The following is a 13230-nucleotide window of genomic DNA, read 5'->3' on the forward strand; positions in this document are numbered from 1 at the left end:
GAGTGAACTGTGAGATAAAAGGAGAGATACAGGGCGCATCCACTGTGTGAAATCCGTATAAAACAATTAAAATTGTGGAACAGTAAGGAAGGTGCTCACCTATTGGGGTTGTGAGGAAGTCACAACACCCATGAACGCTTAAGAAGCAGCAGCAAGTCTGCACAGGGTCCTAGGACAGAATTGCAGAAATGACGTGGAAGTGCAATAAGGACTGCGCTTGCATCTGGTAGAGTAAAGGGTTCTTTATTCAGCCAACGCGTTTCCTGAGCCTGCTGGCTCACTTCATCAGGGCAGATTACATTGGAAGACAGTGAAACATACTTATAGACAAAAAAGGCGCCAATACAGGGTCAAACAGAATCAGCAAAGATGTGGGGGAGACAGTTGGACACTTGAAAGTAGTTAAGGAGTTTAAATACCTCGGAATATGGGTATCTATGCCTGTATCTAGATTTCTCGAACTAAACTTGGACCCATTACTAGTTAAATTCAAAGTTAAGATGACAGCATGGTGTAAATTAGTACTATCAATAGTGGGGAGGACGAATCTAATTAAAATGATAATGATGCCTCAGTTGATGTATGTCCTCCATAATGCCCCGGTTTGGATCCCAAAGAAAAAATTTTACAAAATTAATACCATTTTTAGAGAATTGATCTGGGGGAAAAAACAAGCAAAAATTAAATTGGAAATACTGCAAAGGGGGAAGGAAGAGGGTGGGTTGGCGGCGCCAAATCCATGGATATACTTTGTAGCAACGCAGGGGCAGCACTTTAGGGGCTGGCGAGAGGAGGGGAACTTGAGCGTTATGGGGGAAATTTTGGCCCAACTGACCAACAAGAGAACATTGGTGCAGAGTCTAGAAGCAGGAAGCTTTGGGAGATTTGGGAAGGACATACCCACATTTGGACTAATGCACAAAATATGGCAGCATATCAAACTTCTTAGAAGAGTTGAGGAACTGACGATATACACACCAATCTGGGATAATGTGAACCTATCGGAACTATATAAACTTAAGGACTTTATCGATTGGGAGAGGAGAGGTTTGCAATATGTGTGGCAACTATTAGAGGGGTCCGAGATCAAGCCTTTTTCTGTCCTAAAAGAAGAGTTTGGACTCTCACGTAGTGGGGAATTTCGATATTTCGGTCTCAGGCATGCATTTCAAGCGCAGAAACAGACAACGAATATGACGGTACAGAGGGATGTGGTGTTGGACTATGTGTGTGCGTCCGGGGGTACGAGAGGTGTTATCTCTACCATTTATAGAGATTTATTATACTCTTACTTGGCTGGGTTTCCTCTAACAGTAAAATCTAAATGGGAGAGAGAAGTGGGGGAAATAGTAGATGAAACATGGGAGACTATTTTAGAGTACATACCTAAACTCTCTTTGAGTGAGCCAGGTAGGATATCCCAACTATATATCGTACATAGAACATATAAGACCCCAGAACTTATGAGGAAAATGGGCTTGAGGGACAATGCGGAGTGTCCAAGATGTGGGTATGAACCTGCGGGAATGCTTCATATGCTCTGGTCTTGTCCAAGACTCTCGTCATACTGGGAGGAGGTTATAGGGCTTGTTGAGAAGATATACCGATGTGATATAGGAAGGGATCCAATAACGTGTGTGTTGGGATATGTGGAGGAGGTGTCGGTGGGGAGTGCCTATAAGTCCATCATAGCAAAACTCTTATATATTGCCCGTAAGCTGATTGCACAAAAATGGATCGATGCTGAACCCCCAATGATTGGGGAGTTTGTCACTCGTGTGAATAACGTAATTCGATTGGAAGAGAGAATTTATAGAAGACGACATACAGAGGCACACTTTGAAAAAATCTGGGCCATGTGGTTACAGTGGAGACAATCACATTGAGAAAGTCTGTATTGCAGTTGGGATGGGGGCGGAGGGAGGAAGGAGGAGGTTGGGTTTGTTTTTCTTCTTCCCTTTTTTTTTTTTTTTTCCCTTTCTCTTTCATGACGGGGAGGAAATTGAATGTCGTGTATTTTTTTCTGTATGCAATGGAGATGATTTGAAAGCTTTGCCTAAATGTAATTATAACGACATTTGAATATAATAAAAAATCTTTGGTTAAAAAAAAAAAGAGAGGCTGAAGCCTTCTCTAAGGCTGTGTGCACACGCTGCGGATTTTGCTGCGGTTCCGCAGCGGTTTTGGCCGCTGCGGACCCGCAGCAGTTTCTGCTGCGGTGTACAGTACCATGATTCCCTATGGGAATCAAAAACCGCAGTGCAGACGGTGCGGAATTTTCCGCGCGGATTATCTGCGGTTTTCAATCCGCAGAAAGAATTGACATGTCAATTCTTTCTGCGGATTCTCCTGCGGTTTGCCATCTCCTCCATTGAGGAGATGAAAAACCGCAGGGCAAAACCGCAGAGCAATCCGCAGGTGAAACCGCAGGTATTTTGACCTGCGGTTTCACCTGCGGATTTTACAAAATCCGCGCGGATGAATCCGCACCTTTTCCGCAGCGTGTGCACACAGCCTAAAGAAGTCTGTCCCTCCTTGCGATCTTAATGTAGTATTAAACGCATTTTGTAAGCACCTATATGAACCAGCAGATGATATGGACATTCGTAGTCTCTCTTTTAAAAATGCCTCCCTGCTAGCTATCAAATCGCCAAAAAGAATAGGGGAGCTACAAGGCATATCCATTCAGGACCCATATTTACAGGTGTTTGAGGATCGACTGGTCCTGAGGCTCGACCCATCTTTCATCCCCAAAGTTATATCAATTTCGAACATGAATCAGGAAGTTGTTCTCCTCTCCTTCTACCAGCACCCTAGAAACCCGAAGGAGCAAACCTTTCTTTGCCTAGATGTTAGACAGTTCTTAAATACCTAGAGGCAACTAAGGGCTGGAGACAGGACACACATCTGTTTGTGCAATATGGGGGTTCAAATAGGGGCAAAAGGGCGGCCAAAATCCACAATAGCTAGGTGGATCAGATCCACTATTGGCCTAGCCTATGAGGCTCAGGGAAGATCTCCGGATACTTTTTAGGTCCCATTCAACTAGGGCCATAGCTACTTCATGGGCAGAGAAAGGGGGGCTTCAGTGGATCAAATTTGTAAAGCCGCAACTTGGTCTAGTCTAAATACCTTCTCGAAACATTATAAGCTAGGCATAGTCTCAGGGCAACTAGCCTTCGGTAGAAAGGTACTTCATGCAGTGGTGCTGTCAGGATGGGAGACCTGGAAAACAGTAATTAGACGTACAGGTAACTGTATTTCCAGGAACCTATCCTGACAGCACTACTATGTGACGTAATGTTTGTATAAGAATGACTAATAAATTTTCTGTTGCATCCATCCAGATGTGGTACTCTAAAAAGACACTGGGGGGTAGAGATGGGAGGGTTCTTTTAACCGCTCGTGGTTTCCTGTCCAAAAGAGCATAAGGACGTGCTTCATAGTGCTGTCAGGATGAGTTCCTGGAAATACAATTACTGGTAGGTCTAATTACTATTTATAGGGGCAGGCACAGACATTCCTTATAGTGGCATTTTTTTCTACAATGAATTCAGTATGATTGTAATGAAATCAGAATGTCTCGCCCTTCCTGGTTCTCCTAATAGTGTTGTCTTCTTGGTATTGTGCTGTAGAAAGCTTGGAGAGCGAAGCATCCGATTATACACCAAATCCCAGAGCTGGAAAAATCCAAGATGAAGATGAGAGACTTCGTACACTTCATTCCGATGACTAACCCAATGAGGTAGGTCTGCGATGGGTTGGGACTGACGTTATGTGCGCAGAGGTCTGGTGATTACTGATGTGAGATATTATTGAGGGATACTAATTATTTTTCGCTTATCTTTTTTGAAGTTCTTCACTTGAAGAAAGTAGGAACAGTGAAAAGCCTTCTCCTGTGGAACCTCCGGTCACGGGGTAAGATGGTATAAATCTCTTCCTGGTTCATTGCACCATACACTACTGTGACTGCCACTGAACAGGCACGATCTGAAAGTTTAAAGGTTTTTTGTGCATGTAGAAAACCTTTGAAATGTGAGGGTAGACTGTTTATTCCTCCTTCTCCTTCTTTATTATATCTTCAACTTAATAACTTTAGATTGGCAGTGAAAAATAATGCTGAAGAGGAGGTTCTTGATGATGACGATGAAGAAGACGATAGCCAGTTATTGGCTCCTCGTGTGAAGGTGGCAGAGGATGGATCCATTATTCTTGATGAGGAGAGGTAAGCCATTATGATGTCAATTAGAAAGTGTACCTATAGGTAATAACTAGCATCATATTTTTAAATTGCTCTAATTTAAAGGGGTTGTCCACTACTAGGGCAACCCCTTCTTGATCTAAATGTTTGGCCCCGATAAAATATAAAGGCCTGTACTCTCTTCTGATGCCGGCGCTATTACAGTGGTTTCAACACTCGTGTTGCCGGGGCTCCTGTGCTGTTATGACACTTCACCCCATAGCCCAATCAATCTAGCGTCAATGTCCCACCTTGGTACGAGTTGAGCATGAAGAGGAAGTCAAAGATCAGCAGCATCCCTGGCTTCCTCTTCATGTAAAATTTGTCCGAAGGCGGAGACAGTGACACCAGGTCTGTTTGGGCACTGGGCTTACGTGTCACAACAACCGCACAAGAGCCCCGGGAACTTGAGTGCCAATGCTGCATGTAGTAGAAATATGTATTTGTAGGCGATGTATGGCCGGCAGTTATCTAGCATCTGTTCTTAGGCGGCAGGTCTCAGAGGTGATAGTGTATTTTATCCTGAGAAAAGGCAGTTTCCTGGTCTCCGACCCCAGGGGGCCTTCCTGCAAACACACAATTGGGACATTTCACACCTCTGATGCCTTGAGGGCAGATGCCAAATGGGACTTATTTGCAGCCTGACAATTTCTATTTACTATGGAAAAGAAAAGCTGAGACAAGAACCTTTAGAAAAAATAATGTAGCCATGGTCCAGTCACAAACCAGGAATTAGAATGTTAGCATGAGAGGCTGGTCTAGAAATCTGATCTGCAGGCTAAACCTATAAATTAGGCCCATACACAAAGAAAGTGGTTCACAGACTGAGGGACAGCCAAGCTGATGTGATCCATTACATATTCATCCCCCCCTCAGGGAGCAGAATACAAGACGGCAAGGTTTAGATATTTCTGTAAGTTTCTCCATTTTGTTTTTATAACTGTTTTGCATATTTGTATGTCACTTTTTATTTCCATATTTTTATGTCCTTTTATTGTAAGCACTGTACGTTTTCTATTAAAGCTTAAAACTTTAATAAGTTTGAACCTTGTATGCTCTAAAAGAATCCATAGCCTTAGAGTGTATGATCCTAGTGATTGGCAGACAATAGTAGTGGTACTTCCGGGACTCCTTTCCCATGTGTTCGGTGAGTGGTGGCAAGTGTGTATGAAACGGCTTGCGTGGTCTGTGTCGGGGTGTGATTTAGGCTCTCAGTGCAGCAAGTGACAGAGGTCGAATGCTGGACTGAGTGAGAGGAGATGGATTACCCTTGCAGGCGCAACCTCAAGTCATGTTAAGCGGGTACGTGACACTGCTAGAATGGGGACCGGAGGTGAGTATAAGATTTTCTTTTATTTTATTGGGGTCAAACATTTAGTTCAAGAAGGGGTTGTTCTAGTAGTGGACAACGTCTTTAAATGCAGATCTAATATAAATGTTAAAGGGGTTTTGCAATACTTGAACAACTGCTTGTCATGGGTTTACTGCAATAGAGAGGACCCTGAAGACCGCAGCCTTTGATTTCTCCTACTCTTGCACTCTTTAGAAGCACTTCAGTTTCATATTAAACGGTGTAACTTTCTTTTAGCTGTGCAGGGGTTAATCTGCTAAGTTGAGAGCTCCTGTAAGCATTCCTACATTAAGGCTCTCAGCTATGCACTGCTAGCCACCTCCTTCTATATAATCTGGGTCCTGGCTAGCACTCATTGTCAGTTTGTTTTTGCTTCATGGCTGGAGGTTGTCGGTTGTTGATCTGTGACTGTTGCTAGGTTTTGAGTGTGTGATAATTCCCTTTCTTCTACTTTGGTTTCACCCCATCCTCCACGCTCCGGTGTTTACCTCTGTTGTTTATGTGTGTATATTTTGTATGATTGGTATTTTCCTTTTATCCCAGTACCCTTGTTAGTCTGGTTGGTGTATTACGGTACGCTATTACTCCCCTATTCCCTGAGTGGGGAAAGGGTACAGACTGAGGGCGGATTCAAGAGCTAATTCAAGGTACCTGGCCCCGGCTTCTTCAGAAGTAATCCAGGGAACAGGGCGAGCTAGGGAGACCCTGGTCCCAGGACACCCGACAACAGAGTCATGACACTCCTTTTCAATTGCCATATTCTCTTGTATAAAGTAAAAACATCCTATTCTCTCTTCCTGTGCCTCCACCATTTCAGCAATGACGACACTGGGTCTCTGATGGCTCATGTGATTTGTTTATGCCACATAAGCGCTGAAGCCAATCCACGGTCGCTTCACTTTCACTTCTTTTGGACGTGTCTGATAGAGGACATCAGCGAGCTTTCAAGTCTTACAGGTGTCACTTTCGTTAGAGAGTAATGTGGCTGCAGGGCTCACATGGCATAACAAGGTCACGAGAGCCCTGTGAGACCTGGCATGGGAGGTGAGTACAGCCTTATTTTATATGGGAGAATGTACTAAGTGAGAACGGGTTGTCCGAGTAGTGGACAACCCCTTTAAGTGAATGCACTGCACTCTGCTAGGAATACATGGAAATTAAATTGTAGTTAGGATTTTTTGGCAAAGTATTATGGCTGTTTACGGTGGAAATTGTGCTACTTTGGTTCTGATATCAAGAAAAATCTGGAAGTGAAGTCTTAAATAAGTTCTCTTCTACAGATACAGGTCCATGCATTTAACTGACTTTTATTTTATTTTAGTCTAACCGTGGAAGTGATTAGAGCTAAAGCACCGATTGTTGAAGGGAACGATCCCATTTTTGAACGAGGTTCCACAACGACATATACTAGTTTTCGGCGGTCTAATTACTCAAAGCCTTGGTCTAATCAAGGTCTGTATACCGTCTGCTCCTGCAGCCATCGCCCGATGTCAGAGCTTTCTAGGTACATGTCTCACTGCATGTTTGCTTATGTTTTAGAGACAGATCTGTTCTTCTTGGCCATCAGTATGGTGGGAACGGACTTCACAATGATCAGCCAACTGTTCCCTCACAGACAGAGAATAGAGATTAAGGTGAGAGGCCATTTTATTCTGTTTCTACTTTGTTAAAGGGAATGTGTCGTCTAATTTTTGTAAATAAAACAATAAAAAATAGTCTTGCAGTTTTCACACCGGCCACTGTTTTTTTTTTTTTTTTTTTCTACAGCAGTGGCCACTAAATCCTGCCATTGGCCACTGCTGTAGAAATAGAAGCAACGGCCACTGGAAGGATTCTGTGGCTGCTGCTTACCCAAAAGAGACCACAATAAGTTCCGATACAGCTATACCAAAGTGACCCCCTCTATAGTAACGTGAGTATAGTATACATTTCCCTTCTAATATAGCGTCACTCCACCTATTGGCCTCTGTCCTGCTGCTGCTTTTTATCCTTTCTGAGGATCAGTCTTCTCTTCTTTTTTTTTAGTCCCTGTAGAGACTGTGAGCCCTCGCGGGCAGGGTCCTCTCTCCTTATGTACTTGTGTGTCCCTTGTCTTACACATGTTTATTATACTTGTCTATATTTCCCCTTTTCACATGTAAAGCGCCATGGAATAAATGGCGCTATATAAATGCATAATGATAATAATAATAAAATGACTGCTGCAGTGGAATGGGGTCTGAATGCAGCCTTCCCTGTCTTTCTCTGCCTTGTGATGGATACATCACTGTCATTGCTGATTCTGATCCATCCGTCACCAATGAAAAGATGGGAGATGTGGATCAGACTAATCCACAGGGTTCCCAAAGCCTCTGCTGCAGCCATTTTTGGTGACCGACTTATGGTATCAAAGGAGTCAACATGAATAGTCACATTTGGTTCAAGTGATGGAGGGACATTATAAAGTGTAGATGTCATTTTATAAAAGCTTTTGAACATTATAGGTGCTGCATAGTGCTTCTGATTGGCGGGGGTCCAGGTCATGAGACATCCACTGATTGGTCAAAACGCTCCTGCATGAGTCACACTCACAAAGCGGTATATGAGCTCAATAGTCTGCGGGCTGCACGTGCTCTCACAGACCGGTATACAACCCATAGATTACTGTTGGGCTTGTACACCTCTCCATGCACAGTTCAGTGTTTTGACTGGTCAATGAGGGTCTCCGCTCCCGGACCCCCACTGATCAGAAACTCTAGCATATGTTTATAACATTTTTTACATCATTTGAGTTATACTTGAACCTGTTCCCTTTAGATGGACAATAGGCTTGGTGTGTTATATGTGCTGTATGTACACTGAGGATCACACAAGCTTGAGTCTATGTAAGAGACACATATCTGCCAGTGTGGGACTATGGGGATACGGAGACACAAAAGTAGAATTAAACAAAAAAAAATATGTATAGCATGCACTCACAACTAAGTATTCCCTATAGGATGGTTCCCCCACCCCCCATTTTCAACGATTACGTGGCTTTTTTGTGCATCAAACTTTTATCCGAAGGTTTCTAATATTTGCCATAAACTTTTTAAAGAAAAATGTTTTTTTTTAAATATTTTTTACTTTTTAACTTTTTAGAACAAATTTAAGAAGGAAGAAAAAATGAATGGATGGAGGATAGACAAGGCTTTTAGTAAGTGATTTTCTGTAAATGTATTATGTATCTGATTTGAAATGAAGGGAAATGCTCGTACTATCAGAGAATAGCATTCATTAATGAATTTTGCTCATTGCAATGTTTTGTAAATGCTTGAAAGGTATCTAGCCCCATGCATATATACACACAATCGCGTGCACACATCCAAATCTACATCTGTGTGTGTATATAATATTATATATATATATATATATATTATAAAATCTGTGTGTATGTATCAAGCCACGCCAACTCCACATAGCCCCACCCACTGGAGAGGGAAATTGCGGGTGGAAAGTGGAGCTGCGAGGGAGAGAGCAGGACACGGATAGAGCGGGAAGGCGCATGGAGAGCGGGGCTGCAGAAAGAGAGCGGGATGGCCAGTGGAGACGGGCTGCTGAGGGAGAGAGCAGAGCTGTAGAAGGAGAATGCGGGACGGCGATTGGAGAGTGGAGCTGCAGAAGGAGAGAGCGTGACGGTGGATGGATAGCTGGGCTGCTGAGAGAGCGAGCAGGAGGGCAGTTGGAGATGGGGGTTGTGGAGGGAGAGAGCGGGAGGGTGGATGGAGAGCGGGGCTGCTGATGGAGAATGCTGGGCTTCGGAGGGAGTGATCGGGGCGATGAGTGGAGAACGGGGCTGCGGAGGGAGAGCGGGACGGTATATATCCCCTGTGGCTGATACTACTATACTCGAGTATAAGCTGAGTTTTTCAGCACTTATTTTTTTTTTTTTTGTGTGCTGAAAACGCCCCCCTCGGCCTATATTCGATTGCGGTGTCCAGAACATGGCGGGGGAGGGGCGGCGGAGCAGCGGGTCACAGGAGGCAGGAGCCAGCTGCTGCAGCTAACTCCTAAAGTTGCCCGCTGCTAAAGAGAAATGAATATTCACTGAATTGGCAATGAATATTCATTTCTCTGTAATAGTGCGCACAGTGTCAGCCACAGCAGCTGGCTCCTGCAGCTGCCGGGTGGTCATGTGTGCTGCTCTTATAAACTCTGAGCTTTAGTTCCTTTCATACGTTTTCTATTGGATTCAGGTCAGGTGATTGGCTGGGCGATTCTGGCAGGTTTAGTAAGAGCTTCCTTGGCTTTGTGTTTGGCATCATTGCCTTGCTGAGATGTCCACCCTCATTTCATCTTCATCTTCCTGGTAGATGGCAGTAGTTTTTTATCAAGAATGTCTTGGTACTCATGTCAATTCATCCCTTCTTTCAATGACCTGAAATTGCCAGTGCTGTATACTGAAAACCAGCCCCACACCATGATGTTCCCACATCCAAACTTCACTGTTGGTATTGTGTTTTTGGGGAGATATGCATTGCTTTTTTGGCCTCCAAACATTGTGTGTATTATGGCATCCAAAGAGTTCAGTTTTGCTCTCGTCTGACCAGACTATATTCCCCCAGTATTTCACAAGGTTGTCTAAATGTTGCGCAAGCTGAAAACTCGCTTCAACATACTTTTTGCTCAGCAATGGAGTCTTGTGTGTTGAGCATGCTGTTGATGTTGAGTACATTATTTATAGCTTTCTTTGAAACAATCATGCCTGATGATTCCTGGTCTTTCTGTAGCTCTCTACAGGGGTTGTTGGCCCTTGTTCAACTCTTCTGATAATTCTTTTCATGGTCTGAAATCTTTTGGGGAGCACCTGGTTGTTTTCTACTTCCAGATTATGGCTCAACAGTACCATTAGTAGTTTAGAAATTCTCTTGTGATCAGTGCTATCAATTTTGCAACAAGGTTGCGAAGGTCTTGAGACAGTTCACTGTTTATACCCATCATGAACTGTTTCTTGTGTGGCACCTTGGTAATGACACCTTTTTATAGGCCATCAGTCGAACCACCTGATGTTATTTGTCACTAAGTGGCAGGATTGCTTTCTTATTACTGATAGATTTCCCCTGGTGTCATGACTTTCCTTGGCTTTTTGCATCTTTCTTGCTTCAGAAGTTCAATACATTTTCCCTGTTGCTTTTCTAATTATTACAAATGACTTAATCTGTGCATATCTATGGTTTGATTTGTTTGTGTGGATTGAATTGGTTGTTACTGACATCTGGTGAGATTTCATGTCACAAGCATCTTTTAGAAATATATTTACGTATTTTGCGAACTATGGGAAAATTAGAAAGAAAAATGTTTAAAATTAAAATGATGGTGCTTCTTATAGTATGATTTTATGGTAGCTTACTGGGTGGGGGAGGGGGTGGTGGTTATGGGGGCTCGACTGTGGTGGAATGGGGGAGCAGAAGACAGGATTGGTGTGGCAATGCTGCAGAACCTGTGTTAGGAGGAGGGGGTGTCTCAGTGGTACCGGGCTACTCTCCTGAGATAACTGCTCCTGAGATCTCAGTTTGTGCATGCACAGTCTCCAGCGTCCGTTTTCCTGGAGCCCACTGCAGGGAAATAAACAAGAAAGGGAACACCACTTACTGCCAATATTTTATGAAGGCCCCGGGCCTTCACCCTCACAGCTGGGACACCCCCATCTCCCAGCATCACTCCACTCCTGCTGCCGCTGGCCTCATGCAGCAGCGACTCTGCCTCCTGTGACCCTCGCTCCACCGTTTTTCTACTAGTTCTTTACCTCTTATCGCTACATATCGTACAGTTACATTATGGACTTGACCCAGGAGTGCCTGCCTACCAGCAGCAATCAGAGCTGGCATTTAGGTGGCGTGATCCTGGTAGGACGTGACGGTCATTGTGTGCCAAAGGATTGTTATGGCATCCTGGTGTCTGCTAATGGAACCCGACACTGCCATCTTGGGTCTCTTGTCAAGCCCAGCCAAAGGCTTGGCTTCATAGAAGAGTTTTCATTTTACTATAAGCTGCAATACTGAAGTACTGCAGGAAATGGTGATCAAACAATCACAGGTTCAAGTTTCCTACAAGAACTGAAAAATAAAGTGAAAAGCATATAGAAAAATATAATTTACTTAAAAGCCATTAAAATATGAATCTACTTCCTTTTTTTTTTCTATTCCAAAAATAAAAAAATGCATGTCTTTGGAATGAGGCCCCCCCCCCCATGTATATCGTGGGGGGTACATGGTTACACAGACTCTGTACAGAAAAAAATTATTTTATTTGATCAATTTTGTGGTATTAACATATGTTTTTTAGTCAGATGGAATAAGTGAAAAGGTGGTGTGAGTCAGCCGTGCGAGGGAAAGAGCAGGTTACAACTGGTTTGAAGCAGATGCTCTGTGCAGTCTATTCAAAGCATGTGATTGGTGGCCCGCAAAAGAGCGGGAAATTTTCAAACTATTTAAAGCCAGGACTGGGCATCAGCTGTAATTCTCTGACAGAAGACACAAGCCCACCCTACCCCTTTTTCTATGAAACTGTCGTGATGTGTTCATTAGAGGGATAATCACCCAGCTTTTGCTGAGTTGAGTTGGTCCTTGGTTAGTATTAATTGGTTAATATGAGAATTGATAGTATTTTATTATTTAATACTAGGTGAAGAGCCCAGCGTTGCCTGGGCATAGTAACCAACTGTGGTTAGTTATAACAAATTATAATGATTATATTGCACATAAAAACATTTCACATCATGTATTCAACACTACAGATTTGCAACACAAATTAACTAAACGATTACCCAAGTATTGATAGTATTTTATTTTCAACTCATTCAAGATTTTTGGTTTTTCCTTTCGGTGCAAAGATGAACAAATTTTTGGCAGTTCTAACTCTTGAACAGACCATGTAAAGTTGACCATGAGAGAAGCATGGAGATTGCAAATCTATCCCTACTACTTTCAAGGACTGTCCCTGAGCATTATTAATGGACATTGCAAATAGCAGTTGAACTGGAAACTGGAGGCGTTTAAAGGGAATCTGTCACCCTTTTTTTGGCCTTTCAGCTGCCGGCATAGACATCGGGGGCTTATCTACAGCATTTTGTAATGCTGTAAATAAGCCTCCGATGTAACCTGAAAGAGAAGAAAAGCACGTTATATTATACTCACCGAGGTGGGCGGTCTGGTCCGATGGGTGTCGCTGTCCCGTCCGGCACCTCCCTTCTTCATGCAATGACGTCCTCTTCTCCCGTCCTGTTGTGGCTCCGGCACAGGCGCACTGCTCTGCCCTGTTGAGGGCAGAGCAGAGTTCTGCAGTGCGCAGGCGTCGGGAGAGGTCTGGCACCTGCGCACTGCAGAATTCTGCTTTGCCCTCAACAGGGCGGAGCAATACGCCTGCGCCGGAGCCATTTCTGGACGGGAGAAGAGGACGTCATCGCATGAAGAAGGGATGCGCCGGACTGGCCTGCAACACCCATCGGACCGGACCGCCCACCTCAGTGAGTATATTATAACGTGTTTTTCTTCTCTTTCAGGTTACATCGGGGGCTTATCTACAGCATTACAGAATGCTGTAGATAAGCCCCCGATGTCTATGCCGGCATCTAATAGGGGAAAAAAAGGGTGACAGATTCCCTTTAAAATCAAAAAACAAA

General features: G+C 43.7%; 1 protein-coding gene across 1 annotated transcript in view; it reads left to right on the forward strand.

Moving 5' to 3' along the window:
• Nucleotides 1-13230, forward strand: part of BDP1 (BDP1 general transcription factor IIIB subunit) — a 235234-nt gene that overhangs the window by 56959 nt on the left and 165045 nt on the right. Inside the window, 6 exon segments of the mRNA XM_073584044.1 lie at nt 3636-3745; nt 3856-3918; nt 4100-4225; nt 6913-7043; nt 7131-7225; nt 8712-8766. Of these exon segments, the coding sequence (XP_073440145.1) occupies nt 3636-3745; nt 3856-3918; nt 4100-4225; nt 6913-7043; nt 7131-7225; nt 8712-8766 (580 nt within the window).

The sequence above is a fragment of the Dendrobates tinctorius genome, unplaced genomic scaffold (assembly GCF_039654945.1).
Source record: "Dendrobates tinctorius isolate UK_male_01 unplaced genomic scaffold, ASM3965494v1 ptg000083l, whole genome shotgun sequence".
Lineage (NCBI taxonomy): Eukaryota > Metazoa > Chordata > Amphibia > Anura > Dendrobatidae > Dendrobates > Dendrobates tinctorius.